Source organism: Denticeps clupeoides, chromosome 1 (genome assembly GCF_900700375.1).
Source record: "Denticeps clupeoides chromosome 1, fDenClu1.1, whole genome shotgun sequence".
NCBI classification, from domain to species: domain Eukaryota; kingdom Metazoa; phylum Chordata; class Actinopteri; order Clupeiformes; family Denticipitidae; genus Denticeps; species Denticeps clupeoides.
The window spans coordinates 5,381,809-5,401,649 of NC_041707.1; the positions used below are offsets into that span (position 1 = coordinate 5,381,809).

General features: G+C 42.0%; 1 protein-coding gene across 3 annotated transcripts in view; it reads left to right on the plus strand.

Moving 5' to 3' along the window:
* adck1 (aarF domain containing kinase 1) overlaps positions 1-19,841 on the plus strand; it is a 101,942-nt gene that overhangs the window by 51,597 nt on the left and 30,504 nt on the right. For all 3 annotated transcript variants that reach the window (XM_028999085.1, XM_028999093.1, XM_028999100.1), the window contains 3 exons: positions 3,944-4,102; positions 5,282-5,440; positions 10,081-10,197. In XM_028999085.1, coding sequence (XP_028854918.1) covers positions 3,944-4,102; positions 5,282-5,440; positions 10,081-10,197 — 435 coding nt within the window. The remainder of the gene's footprint in view (positions 1-3,943; positions 4,103-5,281; positions 5,441-10,080; positions 10,198-19,841) is intronic.

Here is a 19,841-nt window from a genome sequence, read left to right on the forward strand (position 1 = left end):
AGAGAGCGGTGAGGAGCACCTCGCCGCTCCCCTCGGTCCCGTTCCAGCGCTCCGGGAGCGGCAAACTGGGTTCGGGAACCGCGGGGGGGCGAGGGCTCTGCGCCACGCTCGCCGCTTCATGGTCTCGGTGCGCGGCGGTCACTTCCTGAACGCGCTGCCGCAGTAAGCGAACCTCCTGCGACAGACTTCCAAAAAGATTCTCCTGCCGCGCTATCCGATCGCACAAAGCAGCGAGTTGTGAAGCGCGTAATTCGGGCTCAGTCATTCTGTCACGCGAACCGGGACCAGAACGAGAGAGACGTGTAGGAGGAAACGAGAGACCTCAGTGCGGTGGGACGCAGGGAGGCAGGTAAGTTCCTCCACGTTAATCTGCGAACGTGGACGGCGCGAGCCGCAACACCACACTGATGTTGTCGTTCGCGTATTAAGACACAAGACAGGGCAGGACAGGGTGACAGGAAGGAGTTCGGGTATCGGGAGAACAGAGAGGACAGGTACGGTCTTACTGGGAGCGGGTTTTCGGAGCCGAGTCGAATGGCGTGCGTCATTCAATGACTGAGCAATTGGCAGCTGCTCTCCAGCCTAATATATAGGAGTCACGTTACCTCGTTTCCGTGTTACTCCCGGTCACATGATGGAATCATGTGACATTAAATAGGGTGTCCTAGCAACCAAAACGTTGTAGGTTGGGGCAGTAGTGGCTAGGGGTGTTGAAATTAATCGTATAATCGATGCAATGCGATGCTGATGTGGATGATATTGCATCGATGCAGTGCAGAGCATAATCGATTATCATAATGATGTTGCTTGGTGATTTTCTGTTGGTGAATCTCGTTAAAAAGTAGTGCAGGTAGGGACAGTGGCGGCCTGTTCTACAGAATACAGTACTGTTCCATGTCGGAGTTTTATGCTGCGTGGCGTGGCGACCATGACGTATTTTTGTGGGCGACCAATAGAATCCAAGCGGGGGTGTCTTCTTTCCGCCACTTCGAAACAGACACACGAAGTGGGAATGGAGGAAAAGCTTATCTTTCTCTGAGTGTTCAGAGATCTACAACACAACAATATCATCTTACCGGGATTTACAAAAAACATGCATATTTTCCGTGCGGTGGGCATTCAGTTGAATTAAAAAAAAAAATTCTGTAATGAATACTATTTGGAACTAAGGTGTCAGAATAATTTGGACATTACACGTACCAAATATTACTGCTTTTATGTAATACAAAATGAATTAATACAAGGACCACAGGGACAAGGACCACAGAGCTTGGACCAGTCTGCTCGGTTCCTCTGCTTGGTGGAGATCTGCATCAGGACTGGGGCAGACTATTAACTCCGCCCACAACATAGGGCCGTGTGCATTTAAAGGAGAACTACCAGTATATACAACTGTTATAGTGCGGATGTAACAAGTTTTTCTGCTCTGGAGCAAATCAGAGCATCCACACAGGCGAACGAGAGCTTAACATCATGTGACCCTGTAGAAAATGTCTGGGATGCATCGCAATGCATCGATATCGAGGCACTGATAATCGTAATTGAATCGAATTGTGAGACCAGTGAAGGTTCACACCTCTAGTAGTGGCCTAGCGGTTAAGGAAGTGGCCTTGTAATCAGGTTCGAATCCTGAACCGCCAAGGTTCCATTGAGGTGCCACTGAGCAATGCACCCCACACTGCTCCCTGGGCACCTGTCATGGCTGCCCACGACTCACCAAGGGTGATGGTTAAAAGCCAAGGACACATTTCGTTGTGCTGTGTTTCATAATGACTGATCATCATGATCCAGTATGCATTGGGAATTGTGACTGATTTCATTCAAGGTGGAATGATATTTAAGGCACGCACTCCCATATTGTCTGTCATCCAATCACAATCACAACTAACCATTGAATAAAAGGGGTTTAACTGGCCGCTCCAGTGCCAGATACTCTGCAACCCACCTTCCCACTTAAAATTTACGGCATTTACCAGACGCACTTATCCTGAGGGACTTACAATCAGTAGTTACAGGGGCAGTCCCCCCTGGAGCAACTTAGGGTTGAGTGTCTTGCTCAGGGACACAATGGTAGTAAGTGGGATTTGAACCTGGGTCTTCTGATTGTGGGTTACCCACTAGGCTACTACCACCCACAATGCATCAATGTTACTGTATATAGGCAAAATATGGGCTTGTTCCAGATTCCTCGTGTCCCTAACAGGGCTTCCCCTCCTGCAGTTTGTGTAGGCGACTGCATTTTCTTAGACTGGAACCACAGTGTGCTTCACCTGGCACCTGGTGGTGGCACGGTGCCCGACTTCCTTTCTGTTCTCTCAGGTGAGCCATGTGCCACTCACGCTGGCGAGACGGATGCGGCCGGCTGACTTCAAAGGTTATGATCACATACAAACTCTAGTCAACCAACCACAACCAGCAGGAAACAGGAAAGAACTGCGAACATAGGGACCTTTAAAAGGCTTGAATAAATCTGCCTGTGTGCTGGAGTGACATTGGTGGGGTTCGGACGATGTTTACCATCGACCTGTGAAGTCAGGCGCTGTCATCCGTCTCACTCTTGATTTTTTTTCATGGCTCGCTGCGTTCTCATTAAAGAAGCTTTCGGAACAGCTTAGTGGACAGGGGAACGTCAAACTGTGACTCCGGTGTGACCAGAGCCCGATTTCAGACGGCCTTTCATTAATTAAGAGGTGCAGCTCCCCTATAGCAACACAGGGTTAATTTTCTTCTTGTTCAAACTCATAACCTTGGTGGATCCTGTTGGGGTCACTTCCCGTCTTCTGTATTCCTCCATCGAGTGTGTGTGTGTGTGTGTGTGTGTGTGTGTGTGTGTGTGAAAGATGGAGAAGTGAGAGCCAGAGAGCAGAATTTCCCCGCGTCCCCTCAGGATAGTCCTGTCTGGGCCAGATGGATGGCCTGTGGGTTTGCAGGCTGTATTAGAGACGCCCAGCCAAGCAGTAAAGCCTGGCGCCGTGATTGATAAGAGGGACAAACTGGCCCTGCAACATTAGCCCGGAGTGGGCCGGGGGTCTCCGTGCCCCCTTTTACTAAGGCTGATTTACAGTGGTGCAAAACAACGGGAACGGTGAAGCATTAAACCCATTCAAAATTATAGTGATTTCTCAATTATATACAAATCAATAATCATGTCTCTACAATGGCATTGTAATACAATGTATTGTCCAAAATATATACAATAGCAAACAAGGCATTTTATTATATAGGTTCCTGCATTGATATTAATTAATAAATGAATTCTAATTGCATTCTATAATATTACTTTATTGTGCATTTCTTTTGTGTTTGCTTGTGAGAAATGTTGCATAGATTAAATCTGTGTTGTGGCATGTGCGCCACTCTGCCTTCACCAATAACCCACTATAGTCTAACCAGGCTCATTGCTAATGAAATCACAGACAGACATACAACGGCCTACTCTGGGTGTGTAATGCAATATGCACCAATAATGCACCCCGGGCGCAGGGGTTAACGGCTGCCAGTCTGGTGGCCATGCCGTTCAGGCTGAACCCCGCCCCCCCCTGCCGAGAACGGCAGGAGGCTTTCCTCTGCCAGGAGCCAGCTTAGCTTTCTGGAGTACTTCAGTCATAATGCGAGCTGCAGCTCTCAGTCCTGTGTGTGTGTATGTGTGTGTGTGTGTGTGTGTGTGTGTGTTATCATTCCTCCTCAGGTTTGAGCGCATTCTGGAGTGGAACAGGAAGAGGACTGCAGTTCGGTCCACCTCAGCCCCCTCAGAAGCTTATGTATAAAAAGCAGGGCTTTGCTTTGATAAGTGACAGCTACATGTGTTTAAGGCATGAACACAAACTACAGTTTAATAACGCTCAGACTTTCATGATGGCGCCAAGCTCGCACGTCCAGTGATGTTTTCTCTACTCTTCTCTAAATCACTAAACTGCCTGTTGCCTTTTCTCCTCCCCAACAGGTGGAGCAGCTCTTCGTCAGCTTTGAGAAGAAGCCGCAGGGGGCGGCATCCTTAGCCCAGGTCCACAAGGCAGTGTTATACGATGGGAGGACCGTGGCGGTCAAGGTGCAACACCCCAAAGTACAGGCCCAGAGTTCCAAGGACATCTTTGTGATGGAGGTAATTTTCGAAGAGGCCAGACCAGGAGCTGGGTGGACGTGAAGGGCTAATTCGCATGCTCTGTCACTGTCACATGAGCGCAGAAGTAGGGGTGTAGTTACAGCAAAACCACAGTGTAGCCTGCAGCCGCACACTGCTTGTTCTAACGTTATCTTGTGCAGGACATGCACTTTTTAATTACCCCCTCTACAGCACTACTCCAATTATCTTATCACCTATATGCTCTGTATTTTTATTTTTATGTTTTTTTTATTAAATATTTTTTTCTGCCTTAAAACGGCAAAAGTTGTGAGGCCTTCAGCTTTAAAATTTGACATGATATTGTACACGAGATATATATATATATATATATATTTTTTTTTTTACAATATCCTACCCTTTACTTTAGTTGCAAATTTGCATAATATTCTACACAAACTTTTGCAGTTTAATATACACTTTTTTGAACCCACTGAAAATTTTAAGATGCTCCTCGTCAATAATTTTGAAAATAATGTGTGATTTTGCAAACAGTATGGCTACCATATGCTAAATAAAATTAATAATAAATTAGCATACTTTGTTGACTAAACAGGAATAACTCTTAAACGCTCTGTGGCCACTAAGGTTAGTACAGACATGTCATTTTATAACAACCCTCCTGCTACTGGGAACTATGGCAGGAAATTGAATATTTTGGATATTTTTTTCTTGAATGGCCTGATAAGTTTGAAGCAGTCCATCTTTGGTGGCATTGTGACTTGGGGGTTTGGGCACTAAACTGATTGGGCCCCAGTAATTGCCAGACACAGCTATATTTTTGTTCTTGCTTTGAACATAAGCATAATCATAAAAAGTGATAAAAGGCAAGTACGAACGTATGCAACAGTGCTTGTTGCAACCGTAAGCAATTAATGTGCCAGATTAGTATGAGCATTCCACAGTATTAGTATGAACATTCCTGCAGACCTCCCCAGACACCCATTACTTGTTTTTGGGTCCATGTGGTTAGCTGTTTATGGGTTTATATTATCAATGATTAAGAAACCTGTTTTATTTATTAGAGTGCTCACATGTGGAATGAGGTAGTGATGATTTCATTTATTTCAAGGCAGAAATGTGTTCCAGGCCCAAATGAGCTTATGGCCGTTATCTGTTAGGAATATTTAAAATGTTTTGTAACCATGTGTTGTACTTCAGGTACTTCTACGGGTGGTCCACTGGCTTTTTCCTGACTTCGCCTTCATGTGGCTGGTGGAGGAGGCCAAGAAGAACATGCCGCTGGAGCTGGACTTCCTCAACGAGGGCCGCAACGCAGAGAAAGTGACTGAAATGCTGAAACACTTTGACTTCCTCAAGGTTTGTCTGAACACTTAAATCTGAACAGTTTGTCATTTAACATTTACAGCATTTACCAGATGCCCTTATCCAAAGCAACTTACAATCAGATGTTACAGAGACAGTCCCCCTGGAGACACTTAAGGTTAAGTGTCTTACTCAGGGACTCAATGGTAGTAAGTGGGACTTGAATCTGGGTCTTCTGGCTCATAGATGAGTGTTACCCACTAGGCTACTACCAATATACATAACCAATAATTTTAGTTCATATTGTTTTCTATTCTGTGACACTTTTTGGTTTGAAATTTAAATCATTTGATGGTTTGAAGTGTTAAACAAATCACTAAATCAAGGCTTTTAAATTCTACTAGATCAACTGGTGCTAAAAGAACAAAGCACTTGCAAATGTGTTCATCAAATTCGAATGAACACACTATCATGCTTGTGATTTAATCAGTCAATCATCAAGTTTTTGTCTTTTCAAATAATCTCAATTGCGCTCATGGACCTTCTAACCCACTGCATATAGAATGTGTATAAATACATTTAAACGAATAAATATGCTCTTATCCAGAGCAACTTATATAAGTGCTTTAATATGTCTATCAATGTAATCCCTCACTTGGTTCACTAGGACCTTGAATTCGAGTATTCATGCATGCATATACTGCTGACTGAAATGACAATACCTGGTGTGGTCGGGAGATGCTACCAAATGAGCTTCTTTGAGAGTTGCTCTCGACATCTGCAGTTCATCTGGTGAGAAACCAACCCTGTTCCATTTCTCTGCACATCTACTGAGCTGCAGGAATTGGTCGTCTTTTTCCAGAGCTTCTACAGAAAAATGTCATTTGCAAGGTTCTTATGGTCATTAAAAACTTGGAAACATTCATGGAATTTGAAAAGCAAATTTTCCATGTCTTGAAAATATTTGGAATACGAAATAAACACATGAAGTTATGGAAAAGTAATTGAAATCTGATTGGCACATGAATGTATAATGAATGTCTCCTCTTAGAAGTCATGTAAATTACAGCTGATGATCTACTCCCGAACCTGATGGGGTCCATTTATCTCGTGCTCAGGCTTTCATGAACTTGTAGGAAGAAACGCTGTTGTTTAAGTTACGCTTTTCAGGGTCATAAATTTAGTTTAATAATATTTTGGTAAATTCTTTTTTTTTCATATTTACACATTTCAACATATGGTCATAAAAACATTCCAAAGGTTATGGAATTTCTTTAGCAAAAATGTGTTAGAACAATACAGTTTTTTTTTTTCCTGTGACCAGAATCCGTTTAATGTAAAAGTAAGGTGGTAGTAGCCTAGTGAGTAACCAGAAGACCTCAAAGGCACAGGTTCAAACCACACTTACTGCTATTGTATCCCTGAGCAAGTCACATAAGTGTCTCCAGGGGGGACTGTCTCCTGATAAATGCTATAAATGTAAGTAAGTGAATGGGAACGTTTGTGTTTTTGGTTGGTACTGGTTTAAGCCAGCGTCAGCAGACCGGGGATGGGAATTTGTCTTTGTCTTCCTGTGGCACAGAATGTTTTTTTTTAGTTTATTGCTCTTCCTCCTACATGCATCTCGCTGACTGAATACAGTGAAAATAAAACAGCTAGACCGTCAAATACAGTTCGTTCCGTGTTCTTTTTACTGACAAACGGCACTAATGTCGTCTCACACACACAGCCAGCGCTATTAAAAAGCTCAAGAAGACACATTTGCACAGGCTCGTATTTTTCTGGAAAAGGCATTTTCACAAGGTAAATAATCTGTCATAACAACTGGCGGGCGCTCGCAGACAAGTCCCTTTTCATTTTTAATGAATAACAAAGAGCCCACGGCTCTCGCCCTGCCAGATAATGAGAAGTGCCGCATGTACACCCCACGATGCGCTATGTTCATGCCGGCTATTAGCCTCGTCAAAGCCCGCGTGACAGCCGGAGCGGCTGAGGTGAATACAGGAAAGGGTCGTCCCTGTTAGGCGGGGCTTTGCTGCTACACGCCCGTCGGAATTGTCTTTCTGAGCACGTGAGGGCCGACGGATGAAAAATAGTGTTGTTTACGAACCGGGGAGGGGAGAACGTTGGATTTGGCGAGATAATGCCGAGGACGTGGTGCAGGTGGGCTCGTGCGCTGATCTCGGAACAGAGCGAATACAATCAGAGGAAGAGGAGGCAGGCGTCGGGGAGGAGAGGACCGTCATGGCGAAAGGCAGGCTGCAGCCACACAGGCCCATCTGAGCAGCCAGCCTCTGTTCTGGCAGCCTGTGAACTGACAGGGAAGCTGTCTGTCACCCCCCTTCAAGCCCCTGGGGTTTGGCGAGGATGTCCAGGTTCAATACGCGCCTCCAGCTTTTGAGGCCGATCCTCATTGCGTGGATGTGATCGGCAGGGTGTCATAGGCAGAAGCTGTCTAGTTTTATCCTGTTTCAGGTTCCACTGTATTAATAATGTGGCGGTATGTGCACATGCAGCTCCAGTTACATGACACTAACAACAACAACATTTATTTCTTATTTAGCCTCAATTGGACAATTTAAAACTCCCCTAAAAAAAAAGAGAGAGAAAGAAATCAGTTAACATCCAGAAGATCTAGAACAGTTGTACCATAGCATTACAAGAGCAGCAGGGTAAGTTGCTGATTTCTTTAAAACCATTTAAAAACCATTTATTCTGACTGCTTATACCTGTTTAATATTGTCAAGTAGCTTAGTACAGCAGTTTAATAAAATAGTAGCATCATGGTATTTTTTTCCTTTGTGATAAATCACTCAACAAATATAACCATAAAATGTATTATGACTGTATTTACAATATCAGTGAAAGCAGTGACAGCAGACCTTGAAAAAGATGGGTGAGCTGTTAATAATGTTATTCTTTCTTTCCTTCTTTCTTTCTTTTTCTGTTATAACCTGGCACATCTTGGAAATGAAGAGTCTGTCAACCCATTTGCTCTTTTCTGCTAAATTAACGTTAGCCAATATGCTGCATTCAGATTTCATAACAAAGAACCATGGAACATGTGAGTCAGATAATTTACCAAAATGTCTTGTCTTCGAAGATAAAAAAAAACATTAAATGAAAAAGAAAGGCCAGGAAAGTTCTGTTGAACCGCTTGCCAAACCCGCTTCCTTCTTGCTTGCAAACTTTCTGCTCTCGCTTGCTTTTAGCTGGTTAACATTTTATAATCCACTTAAGCGAATCCATTTAAATGAATCACAGACACGGTTCACTTACAGCAGGTTCCGCCAGACTTTCGGGAGAAGTTTGTTGGTGCTATTTCCAGCCGGAACACAATGGGCTAAATCAGCCCTGCGAACAGAGAGCTAATCACAGGGAAGTGAATGCCAGAAAATAGCGGCTGTGTCTTTGGAGCCGTCATCAATGTTGGTCGTGTCTCTGAGGCATAATGGTTGCCTGCCAGACAAGTTGATGTAAAATGTTTTCTGCAAATCGGTTTGTCTCAAATGGGCCATGGTAAAGTCATGGAGAAACAGTTCAGATAAGGCTGGAAAAACATCCAGGACCCTTAGGAAATCAAGGCTCAAGATCACATTTTTTGAAAGGTCACATGACATGAAAATTTTACTTTGTGAGATTATTTAACATTACTAATCATTAATCAGCAATCTTTCCTGCTCATGTAGATTCCTTCTCTACAATATCAGACAAATCCGTCCTTATCTGTCAACACAGGCCACTCAGTTCAGTCCTTAATGATCTCACGACTGGATTACAAAATGCAGCAGCACGACTGATCTTCAACCTTCCCAAATTCTCCCACACCACCCCACTGCTACGCTCCCTCCACTGGCTCCCAGTAGCTGCACGCATCAGATTCAAAATACTGATGCTGGCCTACAAAGCCAAACATGGAGTAGCACCATCCTACCTCACAGCCCTTATTACACCTCGCACTGCACCTCGTATACTCCCATCCTCCAGTACTGTTTGTCCCTCCATCTCTGAAGGTAAAAGGAAGACACTCATCGAGACTCTTCTCTGTCTCTGCCCCTCGGTGGTGGAATGAACTTCCCCTTGAGGTCAGAACAGCTCAGTCACTGAGCACCTTCAAACGGCAGCTCAAGACCTTCGTCTTTAGAGAATATTTAGATTAACTTGTAACCTTCTTATAGTCTTACTTATGTATAGAAACTACAACAGAGTGAATAAAAAGATTGTATTCATAGTTGGGGGTCCTAGTGAACCAGAATTGATCACTTCATTGATTGTAACATGGAAGCATGTTGTAAGTCGCTCTGGATAAGGGCATCTGCCAAATGCCTTAAATGTAAATGTAATAGAAGTTCCCCCAGCCTGTCTTATGGTGTCTATAGAAACGACAATAAGTGTAAAGAGTGCTTTGGTTATTTGGTTATATCTGGAATTTGGCCCCTTATGATGTCATAAGGGGAAAGCTTACCTCCTGTTGCTCATGCTTTGCCGACCCATTGAATATTCCACCCCTCTCCTAAAAAATTAGCTGCACCAATGATCATGGCTTACAAACGAGACTTACATGTAGTTTTAGGGGACTACTAAGAGCTATATGAAAGCAAGAAAACTTCATGCCATGGGACCTTTAAAACTTTGTGTTAATATTTCTAGTTATATCATACTTATATCAAAAATATCACTTTGTTTTTGTCCAGGTTCCAAAAATTCACTGGGATCTTTCATCAAAGCGAATCCTGACAATGGACTTTGCTGAAGGTGGCCAGGTCAACGATCGAGAGTACATGAGGAAGCATAGCATTGACGTCAATGAGGTAATGACATTTTTTTTTAAGGAGGTCAATAAAGAAATTTATAAGAAGTGGGAACTCACATCCAGTCTTTCAAGATCTCATATATACTGAGTTCATGTCTGTTCTGTGACTAAGAAACAGTCTGGTCCAGCAGTCCTACATGGGAAATTAGCTTTTTAAAAATATTCACTTGGTACAGTGAGATAAGAACTTATAATAACATCAAAAGGAAGGACACTCTGAAGAATAGAACACAATAGATTTGGATTGCAAGACTTCAAGACATTTATTTCTTGTGCAGTATGTATTTTTATATAAAATGTGAATTGAAGTGATTGTCATTGTGATACACAGCACAGCACATGGTGCACACAACGAAATGTGTCCTCTGCTTTTAACCCATTTCCCTTAGTGAGCCATGACAGGTGCCGGGGAGCAGTGTGTGGGGATGGTACTTTGCTCAGTGGCACCTCAGTGGCACCTTGGTGAATCAGGATTCGAACCGGCAACCTTCTGATTACGGGACCACTTCCTTAACCGCTAGGCCAACACTGCCCCATCCTTGGACCCTTTATTACGAAAAAAGGAAAAAACGTTCCTTGAAAAAAACTCATAAGATGGAAAAAATGGTCTAAAGCTTAGGAGAGGAAGAAACCAGAGACCCATCTCCAAGGGAAAGGGAAGGTGCCAGCGTGGAGTTGGTAAATCCATGAGAAGCACAAAAGAGTATAGTAGAGATCTGGAGGAGAGGCATGAGGTTAGGAAATTACAGCCCAAAGGTTTGTGCACTGCTAAATGTGCCATTATGTCACATTATCAAAGGATATGGAGTGATTGAGCCTGTCAAAAGCAATTACAAAACATTTATGCAACATTTATTTAGCAGCCAGCTGTCCCCGTGAGGGCTAACAAAGCAATTAGTGCATTTCAGTGCATAGCATTGAAGAAACTGTTCAGAGTGAATTTTGATAGCAGAAGTTGTGGCCATAGTGCATAACAGTCCTTATCTGATTTCATTTATCAGCCCTAACACTGCTTTACACATTAATATCTATTCTGCTCTGCAGCTTTTGTTAGTAGGAAGGATCCCAAAGTCCTTTAATTATTCCGTTTGCTTAAGGTGACCTCAGTTTCTGTCAAATGTTGGCCCCACACAATGGCGATCATCAGACATGATGAAAAAATCCACCACACAATGACATGTTAATCTCTGCAGAACAGACTGGGGTTTGGCCAGCAGGGGATTTTATCAGGCCGGGCGGGGCTATGTGGAGGAGGGGCTGTTCCTGTGAGGCCTAGTCAAAAGCTAAATGAAGGATGCTAATGGATTATTGATTGATAATATGATGTCTGTTTACACTTCTGTTTTTTCTGCATTATTACACTCTCCTTTTCAAGACAATTCTTTACTTTGTTGCAGACTTGTGTGGTAGATAAGTGTAAACGACACTCACTTCCTGTGTTCCCTTTTACCCCACGGAAGTGTTGTTTTTTGTGGTTTTTGTAATAAAATCAAAAGCTTTTTTTTTAGCTACAGTATCTACCCACTTGCTTATCTTTGGCAGTGATAAAGCTACGCCCACTGTGGGCATTTCTTATCCATTACTTACCCCCTATCAAGGACATTTCACCTTTAGTTCAATTTGGTTGGAGAATACCTGAATAATTACACTATCCTTACAAAATGTAAGTCTTGTTTGGAACAGTTTGTTTCAAAGTTAGAGGATATAATTAAATAATTGTATTAATGCCCACAGTAAAGTAGAAGTGCATTGTCTTTGTTAGTTTCCAAGCTTCTTTCTCTTCAGAAGAGGATATGTTACATTGTGGGATTGTATGCTGTTGAATAAATATTCTCTCCTGAACATGAATTTGGTCAAAAGACTGACAAATGAGGATGACATATTGGGGTTTCACCAAAAATTTGTAATGAAGGTGTGGGGATTTTTTTACCTTTTTACTCAAACAATAAAAGTCCATCTAGTCACATTCAATTCAATAAATTTTCTTCTGATCTTGGGTTATTAATATCATTATTGCGACCAAAAAAAGTAACGTACAAATATAACAATGTTTTCTCACAATAATGCGAAAACTGCTTAAAGTGAATGTGTAAATTCAGAGCATCTTCTGCAATTTGACCTACTTTAAATTATGTTTAATGTCCCAAAACCTTCTCTGCCCCTGGTCAGGTTCATCCGGCCAGAGCCTTGAGATGTTGCTCATTTCTCATGACGAAGTGAGCGCCACACCTCTAGACAACGACCCGCTGTTAATTGTCCCTGCTAACTGCAGAACCGTTTAACCGACTCCTATAACTGACAGTGCTTTAAATCAGAGCACATGGGGTGATAAATCCCACCGAGATTATGAGGACAGGTCTGTTCGCATGTCTCATATATAATTCTCTGCATTAATAGTTTTTTTTTCCCCTGCAGAATAAGCCATTACTCTCCGCGGCGCCTCATTTTGTGCATCCCTCTGCAGAGAGGGAGCGACGCTCCACTGCCCTCTGAAAGCCAGTGAGTGTGCTGGCTTTGTTAGGCCAATAAATAGAATCATATTAGCACCTGCTTTGTTTGTCACTCTGTCATTATATTTTATCAAGCCTTGTGTTTTTTTTTTTTTTTTTTCTTCCCTCCTCACCAGTCTGTGTCTGTCTGATTTAATATGCACATTTTGTAGTAGGCTTGTTATGTAAAAAAGCCCAGTTGGTTTTAAACGGCAACCTTTCCTTATCGTTATACACCCAGGCATCAGTGTGTTTGACAGACAGGTAAATATGCAGCGATGCTGGCCTCATAAGCCACTGAGCCGTGGTAAAAGGGCACCCAGAACCTTTGAAGGATGGGTAGGAGGGAAGAGAGCTGGTTTGGATGGGCCCATCAAACATTCATCACATCCATTGCTTTGGACAGGCTCCTACCTCATGGAGACGCTCTGGAGCCACTCTCGGCTGCAACAGCAGTCCTTTCTCAGCAGAAATGAGGTTTAGCCATGGTAAGGTTTTGGTTATAATTGACAGTTTGTGCTGTGAGAGCTTTTTTCTTTAGATGAAAATAGAGAGATGAACTAATTTAATCAACAGAGCATCAGATGAAGATTGTGACACAATGAAGGTGGCCATTTAAATGAAAATGTCCTTTACAATCAGTAGCTGAAGTAGCAGTTGTAATTAGATTAAATAATTGGACCACATTCTCAGCAGTAGATAAATTTATATTTAATGACAATTTATAACATAATCTGGGTGAAAAATAAGAAGAAAGTTCCTTAGCAGCGAACCGCAGACTGCACCTGGTAAACAGCATAATTAGGCAAAATGATATGTAAAAATGTTAGTTAAAAATTTAAAAGTAGTTATTAACAGGAAGTAACTTTTATTGAGCATTATATGGACGGACTTTGATTTTCTATATGTGTATTGTGTTGCAGGAGTATTTGCAAACCCAATATGGGGTTGCTCCAGTGTCCAATATTCTCTTAGAACCAAAGAATTAAGGTTGAAAAACCTTAAAATTTACCAACCAGTGAATCAAAGTCCCATCTTGACTGTCCAATCCAGTGCTCTGTTACACTGCCAGTACAATGGCAGTCCGAGACATTAAGTCTGTACCCATGGGTTTACACGGCCCCATCGACCCCCTCCTATCAAATATATTCTCCAAAAACACCTCGCCTCCATCATCCTTCATCTGCACTAATTATGCCCCTTTTTTCACTGGCCCATTCCAGTGCAGGGTGCCTTTTTTCAATATGAGACGACTCATTCAGCCACCGCACCTATTGACTGAGGGCGCAGTGCTGAAAAGATCTTTCAAACCTGCTGCAAAGAAGAATGCGAGGCGCTAGCGAAGCGACACGTGCTGCATAATGAGGTGTGAAGAAGGAGGGCTCCGATTGGCTCGCCGTGAAAGGAGTCTAAATGAAATCCATTAAGGGAGCCCAGTCTGTAATGGCAGAAAGATGTGGGAGGGCCAGCGCTGACTTTCTCAACCTTTTCTCAGCCCCTTTTATTCAGCAGAGTGAGACATTCAGGCCCACAATGCATCAATCAGAGAGAATTTTTTTTTTGCATGCATGCATGCATGCAGACCTCAGATGCATGTTAGCTGATTAACATTTCTGATGCAGAATTGCCCATTGAATCCACCATTAGCTGACTCTTCTCATAGCTGTCTGCAGGGCAGATGTGTACTGTGTTTTTATATGAGACCTTTTAATAACTCAGTTGTTAGTTGCACTTCGAAAAGATGCCAAGAACATTGAGTTTATTGCTGCTCCCTTGCCTGATGCGTTGTTTGTTGGAATGGCAAAAAACTGCAGACCACGTGACCATTGTGGGTTTGTGGGAAAAATCCATTAAAAAAAAATCTCAATACTATTTAGCTTCAGCAATTGGCACCAAATTCTCTGCAAATAGGGAGGACCCTGCGGGAAATTAGCTCTGTGAAATTTCAATCAGCAATAAATTTCATACTGACTATGGATGGTTTGGAGCCCCGAGCATATGTTTAGACAAATTCCATTAGCATGATTGTGTCATTTAGGACATGTGGTCTGATTTTACTGGTTAAGAAGATGTTACTCATCAATGACATTACGAATCATTCTTCACTTCATATAGGCAGTTTTACCAAAATTTCATCATGAATCCTGAATATGGTCATAACAATCCAATTAAGTAGCGATAATTCCATTCCTGGCATATTTGCAAATAACAGAATCTTATATAATGCCCATCTGTTTACAGCCGCAAAGTCACACAACAAACAACTGAATCAGATGTGAACTGTTTCACAGTGAAGTTTCGCTTGAAATGGGTTTATAATAAAGATAAAGTATGCGATGTGGTGTAATAATACACACAGTGGAATGGAGAGCTATGGTGTTTGACCTATGTTTGGTCTTCAAGGGAATGCATTGGGTTGCAGGAAAAATATCTTGCCATCCCAGTTGTCAGTCTATTTATTGTAAGTTCATATATTTTTTAAATTTTTACATGGGAAGGAACAAGTTGGCACAAAACAATGTTGGCACAAATACAAAGAACCAAAGAATTAAGGCTCCTGTCAGTCATATTGAAGGTACTGCCCTGGTTATTAACATAAAAAATTATTATTTATTGGTAATCTGCAGATAGAAAGCATCTCTTACACATTGTACCTTTAACAAGTCACTGGACTCCTCTCAGCATATAAAAAAAAAAAACCCGGTCCGCCAAGGTGCCACTGAGGTGCCGCTGAGCCAATCGGCGTCCCCACACACTGCTGCCCGGGCGCCTGTCATGGCTGCCCCCTGCTCACCAAGGGTGATGGTTAAAGGAAGAGGAAATATTTGGTTGTGTCACTATGCTGCAGTGTTTCACAATGACAATCACTTCACTTTCACTTTACATTCTGCAGTGTTTGCTCAAGATTCTGTGTTGCCAGATTGGCCTGTTTTAAATGTGAAATTTCAAGCAAAATACTTGTCCATGTTCAGCATCAACAGTAAAAAACAAAGTACTGCTAAAATACTTTTTTTGTGTGCATTTGTTTTTGATTTGGGGTTCAAGCTGGGGCCGGTTTCTCTCTTTATTTAGTCTCACATCTTAATACAGATCTACAGCAGAAACTTCTGCAGCACACCAGCTTAGGAGAAAACAGACCAAACTAATGAATGAATGAATTAACTAATGAATCACAAATGCTGGTGAATAACCATGGTGATTGCTTAAACATTGCTTTCTCATTTCCTGCTGCAACATACATTGTTATAATCCTCCATGCTCGGAAAAGGGCGAGGTAGAGCGGCCTGCAAAGCAAACCCAGCAAATTTCTATTTCAAAGGTCTCTGCCGGTTGGCCAGGAGAGTTGGTCTGTTCTGGATCTTACATGGCTTATCCTGAAGAACCCAGGCCGGTGCAGAGCAGAGTAGTGATGGACATACTTTAAAGACAGCCACCTGAAAGAGGTCAGAGCGAGAGGAAGAAAGAAAGGGAGAGTGCTAGCCCATCCCTTGGTACCTCCTCTCGCCATAATCTGTCACTCGTGATTGATTTTTCTTCTCGTCCTCTCTCTCTCTCATCACCCCTTGTGAAAATAACTCACTGTTCCATTGCAGAATATACACTAGCTATCATTTGCTATACTTTCTATAATCAGAAGATTGATGACAGCAGAAATGGGCTTTTATCAGCCCTACTATCTGGCCCATGTTTTCCACTGATCACTGAAAAACAGGACACGTGTTGCTCGGAATTTCGTGAATTTTTAAATCATTCTCCTATCTGCGTATTTCTGATTGCAGGGCTTAGTCTTAAAAGCGAGACACGGACTGTATTAATATGCTTATTATACAGTTGAAAAGGGCGCTGGTGGTGTTGACTGTTTCTTGAAGAAGCAGCACTCTGTACCTTTGGGGGCTTCAGCCTCCACAGCTTTGCTGAAACACCTCACATGGACACGTGTATTCCCAATAAAGCCTTAATGCCTCCTTTAACGCCCCGCAGAAGCCAACGATGTAACTCCATGACTAAAAAAAGGCAGACACAAGATGTAATTTCTGTAATATTTGTGCGCATAATCCACATTCTTCATCCTCCACACCGAAAAGTGCAGCATGAACAAAGATGGAATGATGCTGTGTGAAAGGACACTCCATCCCATCCTAGCCTGGAAGAAGTGAGGCATCTCAGTTCCTTAGCCTGTGTGCTCAGGCCTTACCTGAGCACACACACACACTCTCACCCACACACATAAACATATGTCAGAGTGTCCAGACAAGCCCTCTGCCTCCTTCCCATCTTTTCTGTCCTTGTGTGAAAACTCCCATTGCCTTGATTAGCCTTTTCAAGTGCTGCCTTTGTGGCCTGGCAGAGGAGCTTGAGCTCACTCTGCTGGAGAAAAGTGACTGTGATGGGCGATTAAGTCCTGATGTCTTCAGACTTTTTTTTTTTCCCTTTCTTTACAATCCATCTCAGAACTCATCGCCCCCCCTCCTTAGATGTCCTTGTTTCCTCCTTCAGTGATTGCTGATGCTGAGCATCACTCAGTTAAATAGATAAACAAACGGAATGACTTTTATCTGTAATTCAAGGACACATTTCTTGATGTGTAGGAAATTTGAAGTGTACAAAATGGACAGAGGGCAGATATGCATTGAGTGCAGAGACATTAAAAAGTCTGATTGGGCAGATTAGCAATGGGTAAAGCTGTCTAATGCATTTGAGCTACTCTGAAGGGCCGAGGTTCGGGTTTTGAACATAGAGGTGTTCGAAAGACTGATATGAGGTGACAGTGACTTTCTAAGCTGAGTGTCATAACCGCTGAAAGCCCAGCCATCCATGTTGAAGAGGTGAGACAGTGGAATGATAATAAGGTCGATGGAGAGGAGTAAAAGGAAGAGGAATTTACATAGGAGAGATATGTAGTGATTGCTGGAACCCAAATTTAGTTCACTTCTTGTCTAAATGTCTTTGTGGTTCTGGCTTCTCATAGGGATTAGGAGCTTCCTTGTATATTTTTATTGTTTTCTAGAATTTCTAGATCATTTTTAAAAATCCCAGTTTTTGTCTTTAAGTCCTTGAATAGTGCCAGTACCTGGATGAGTTGCTGGAACCGCACACACTGAGAAGCAATTGTTAGTACTGCCAGAGTCCAATTAAAAAATTAGGGATGATGATGCCTTTGCATTTTTGGCCATAAGCCCCTCCTTATAAAACGTTCTGTCATAGGGCAGGAACGAGAAACAGGAAATGGGACCCATTTGCACATCATACTGAACCACATACATCAACAATCAGGCAACCATGCAATGACTTGGCGAGGAATAGACATGGTAATTGTATTACTTAAATACAATCAACAACAGGTGCATACAAATTTTGCATTGAATTGCATATATTTTAATATATGCACAATAGTACATAAGTACATATGTACAAATGCTTGCTGTTTCTGTACAGCACATTGGCATGACAGTATGTTGTCTTTTAATTGTGCCTTTTAAACAGTGTTGGGAATGTTACTTTAGAAATGCAATTACAAGTTACCCTCTTTAAAACGTAACAGTTGTGTAACTGTTTTAATTACTATACCATATACAAGTAATTACATAACAAATTACATTTAATTTCCTTTGAAAACTATGTTTGAATGTTCTAGGGCAGTGGTGGCCTAGGTAAGGAAGCCGGAAGGTTGGGGGCTCAAATCCCAAACACACTTATTGACTGGCACAAATACTACTCCCATGATTATTGCCTATGCTATTATTTGACATATTGGCAAGGTTTTGTATGTAATTTAATAACATTGTTTTCTCCTGTAAACTGTATCAGATTAGAATATTTTTTGTAATGAAATTACGTATCACGTTACTCCCCAACACTATTTATAAATAAATTGATTCATTGATTTTCTACACTGTATTCTAATTATGGGTCAGTTTAATAATGATTCATTGAAACATCAGATGATTAAAGTGGCATTGTTACAAATGTTTTTGCAATATATTTCACAGAACCTCACAACTTTTGCAAGTAGATAAAATTTCGATTCTATTGCAATACACACAATGGAAAATATAGGGCTGGGTACTGATCCCTGATGCACATCAGATATCCATAATTGAAGATATGTTGTGCCGGTGATATCCTAGTGCTGTGTATATACACATGGGAAGTGGAAAATGGTGTCAGAAGCTCCAGTGAGATTGGGGTATTCCAGAAATAGCTGCCTATAAACCACATAGAAATTACAACACAAGGTCAAGGTGACTATTGGAATGTATGTTCCATAGGTGGGTTTTATAGCCTGTAGTTACATTCAAGAGCACTGTGTGAATTGTTTAAGTCAGTTTAAGTGTCCAAAGCCTTTTTCTCAAAACTGCTTTAATATTTCTGAGACAGGAAAAAATGAAAAAAAAAACAGCAGGGCTTTTGATCCATTGATGTCATGCCGTGTCTTCTGTGCTCCCCACTACTTTTGCCTCTTTTGTCCATCTGGCACTCTTTGTCAGCATGGTGTTGTTATTTATGTGATTATTATGAAGTACGTAATGATGATGTTAGTGGCACAGCTGTCACCCAGAGCGGAGCCTGTACTGGAGTGGCACCCAAAACTGTGAAGAGCAGGTCATTGTGCTGCACGTTTATTGAAAAGGATAAAGCTCAATTATTATGCTTCTTAAGGAGTTTAGCCCCCTCTGAGAGCTGCATTTCCAGGCCTGCTAAAAATGATTGGCCCCTCATAAGGACACATTATCGGCATGATTAGCTGAAATTAGGCTTATTCTCACTTCCCATAAGAGTTCGAAGCTTCACACAAAAACGTTTTTTGCTCCATCTTGATGAGATACTGAGGCTGGATTCACATATACTGATGAAAGGAAATTGTATGCTCTACATAAAATGCTCCAAGATGTAGATTTGACTGTGTCTTACTTGATTAATCTTCCGCTCGGATCATCTCCTTTCACAGTGAAATTGGTCCGCATATCTTCCTCGTGCATTAAGCCTCCTATCTTCCTTATGTATTAAGTTCACAACATTGTGTGTCATTTCCTGACAGCCTGATATATTTGCGCTTTAAACATACCGTCACTGGCTCGTCTGCTGTGAGAAGTTTTGTGTAGATAGATCAGTCTCAACCAGAAAGTACCTGAAATGGCTCAGACTATCATGA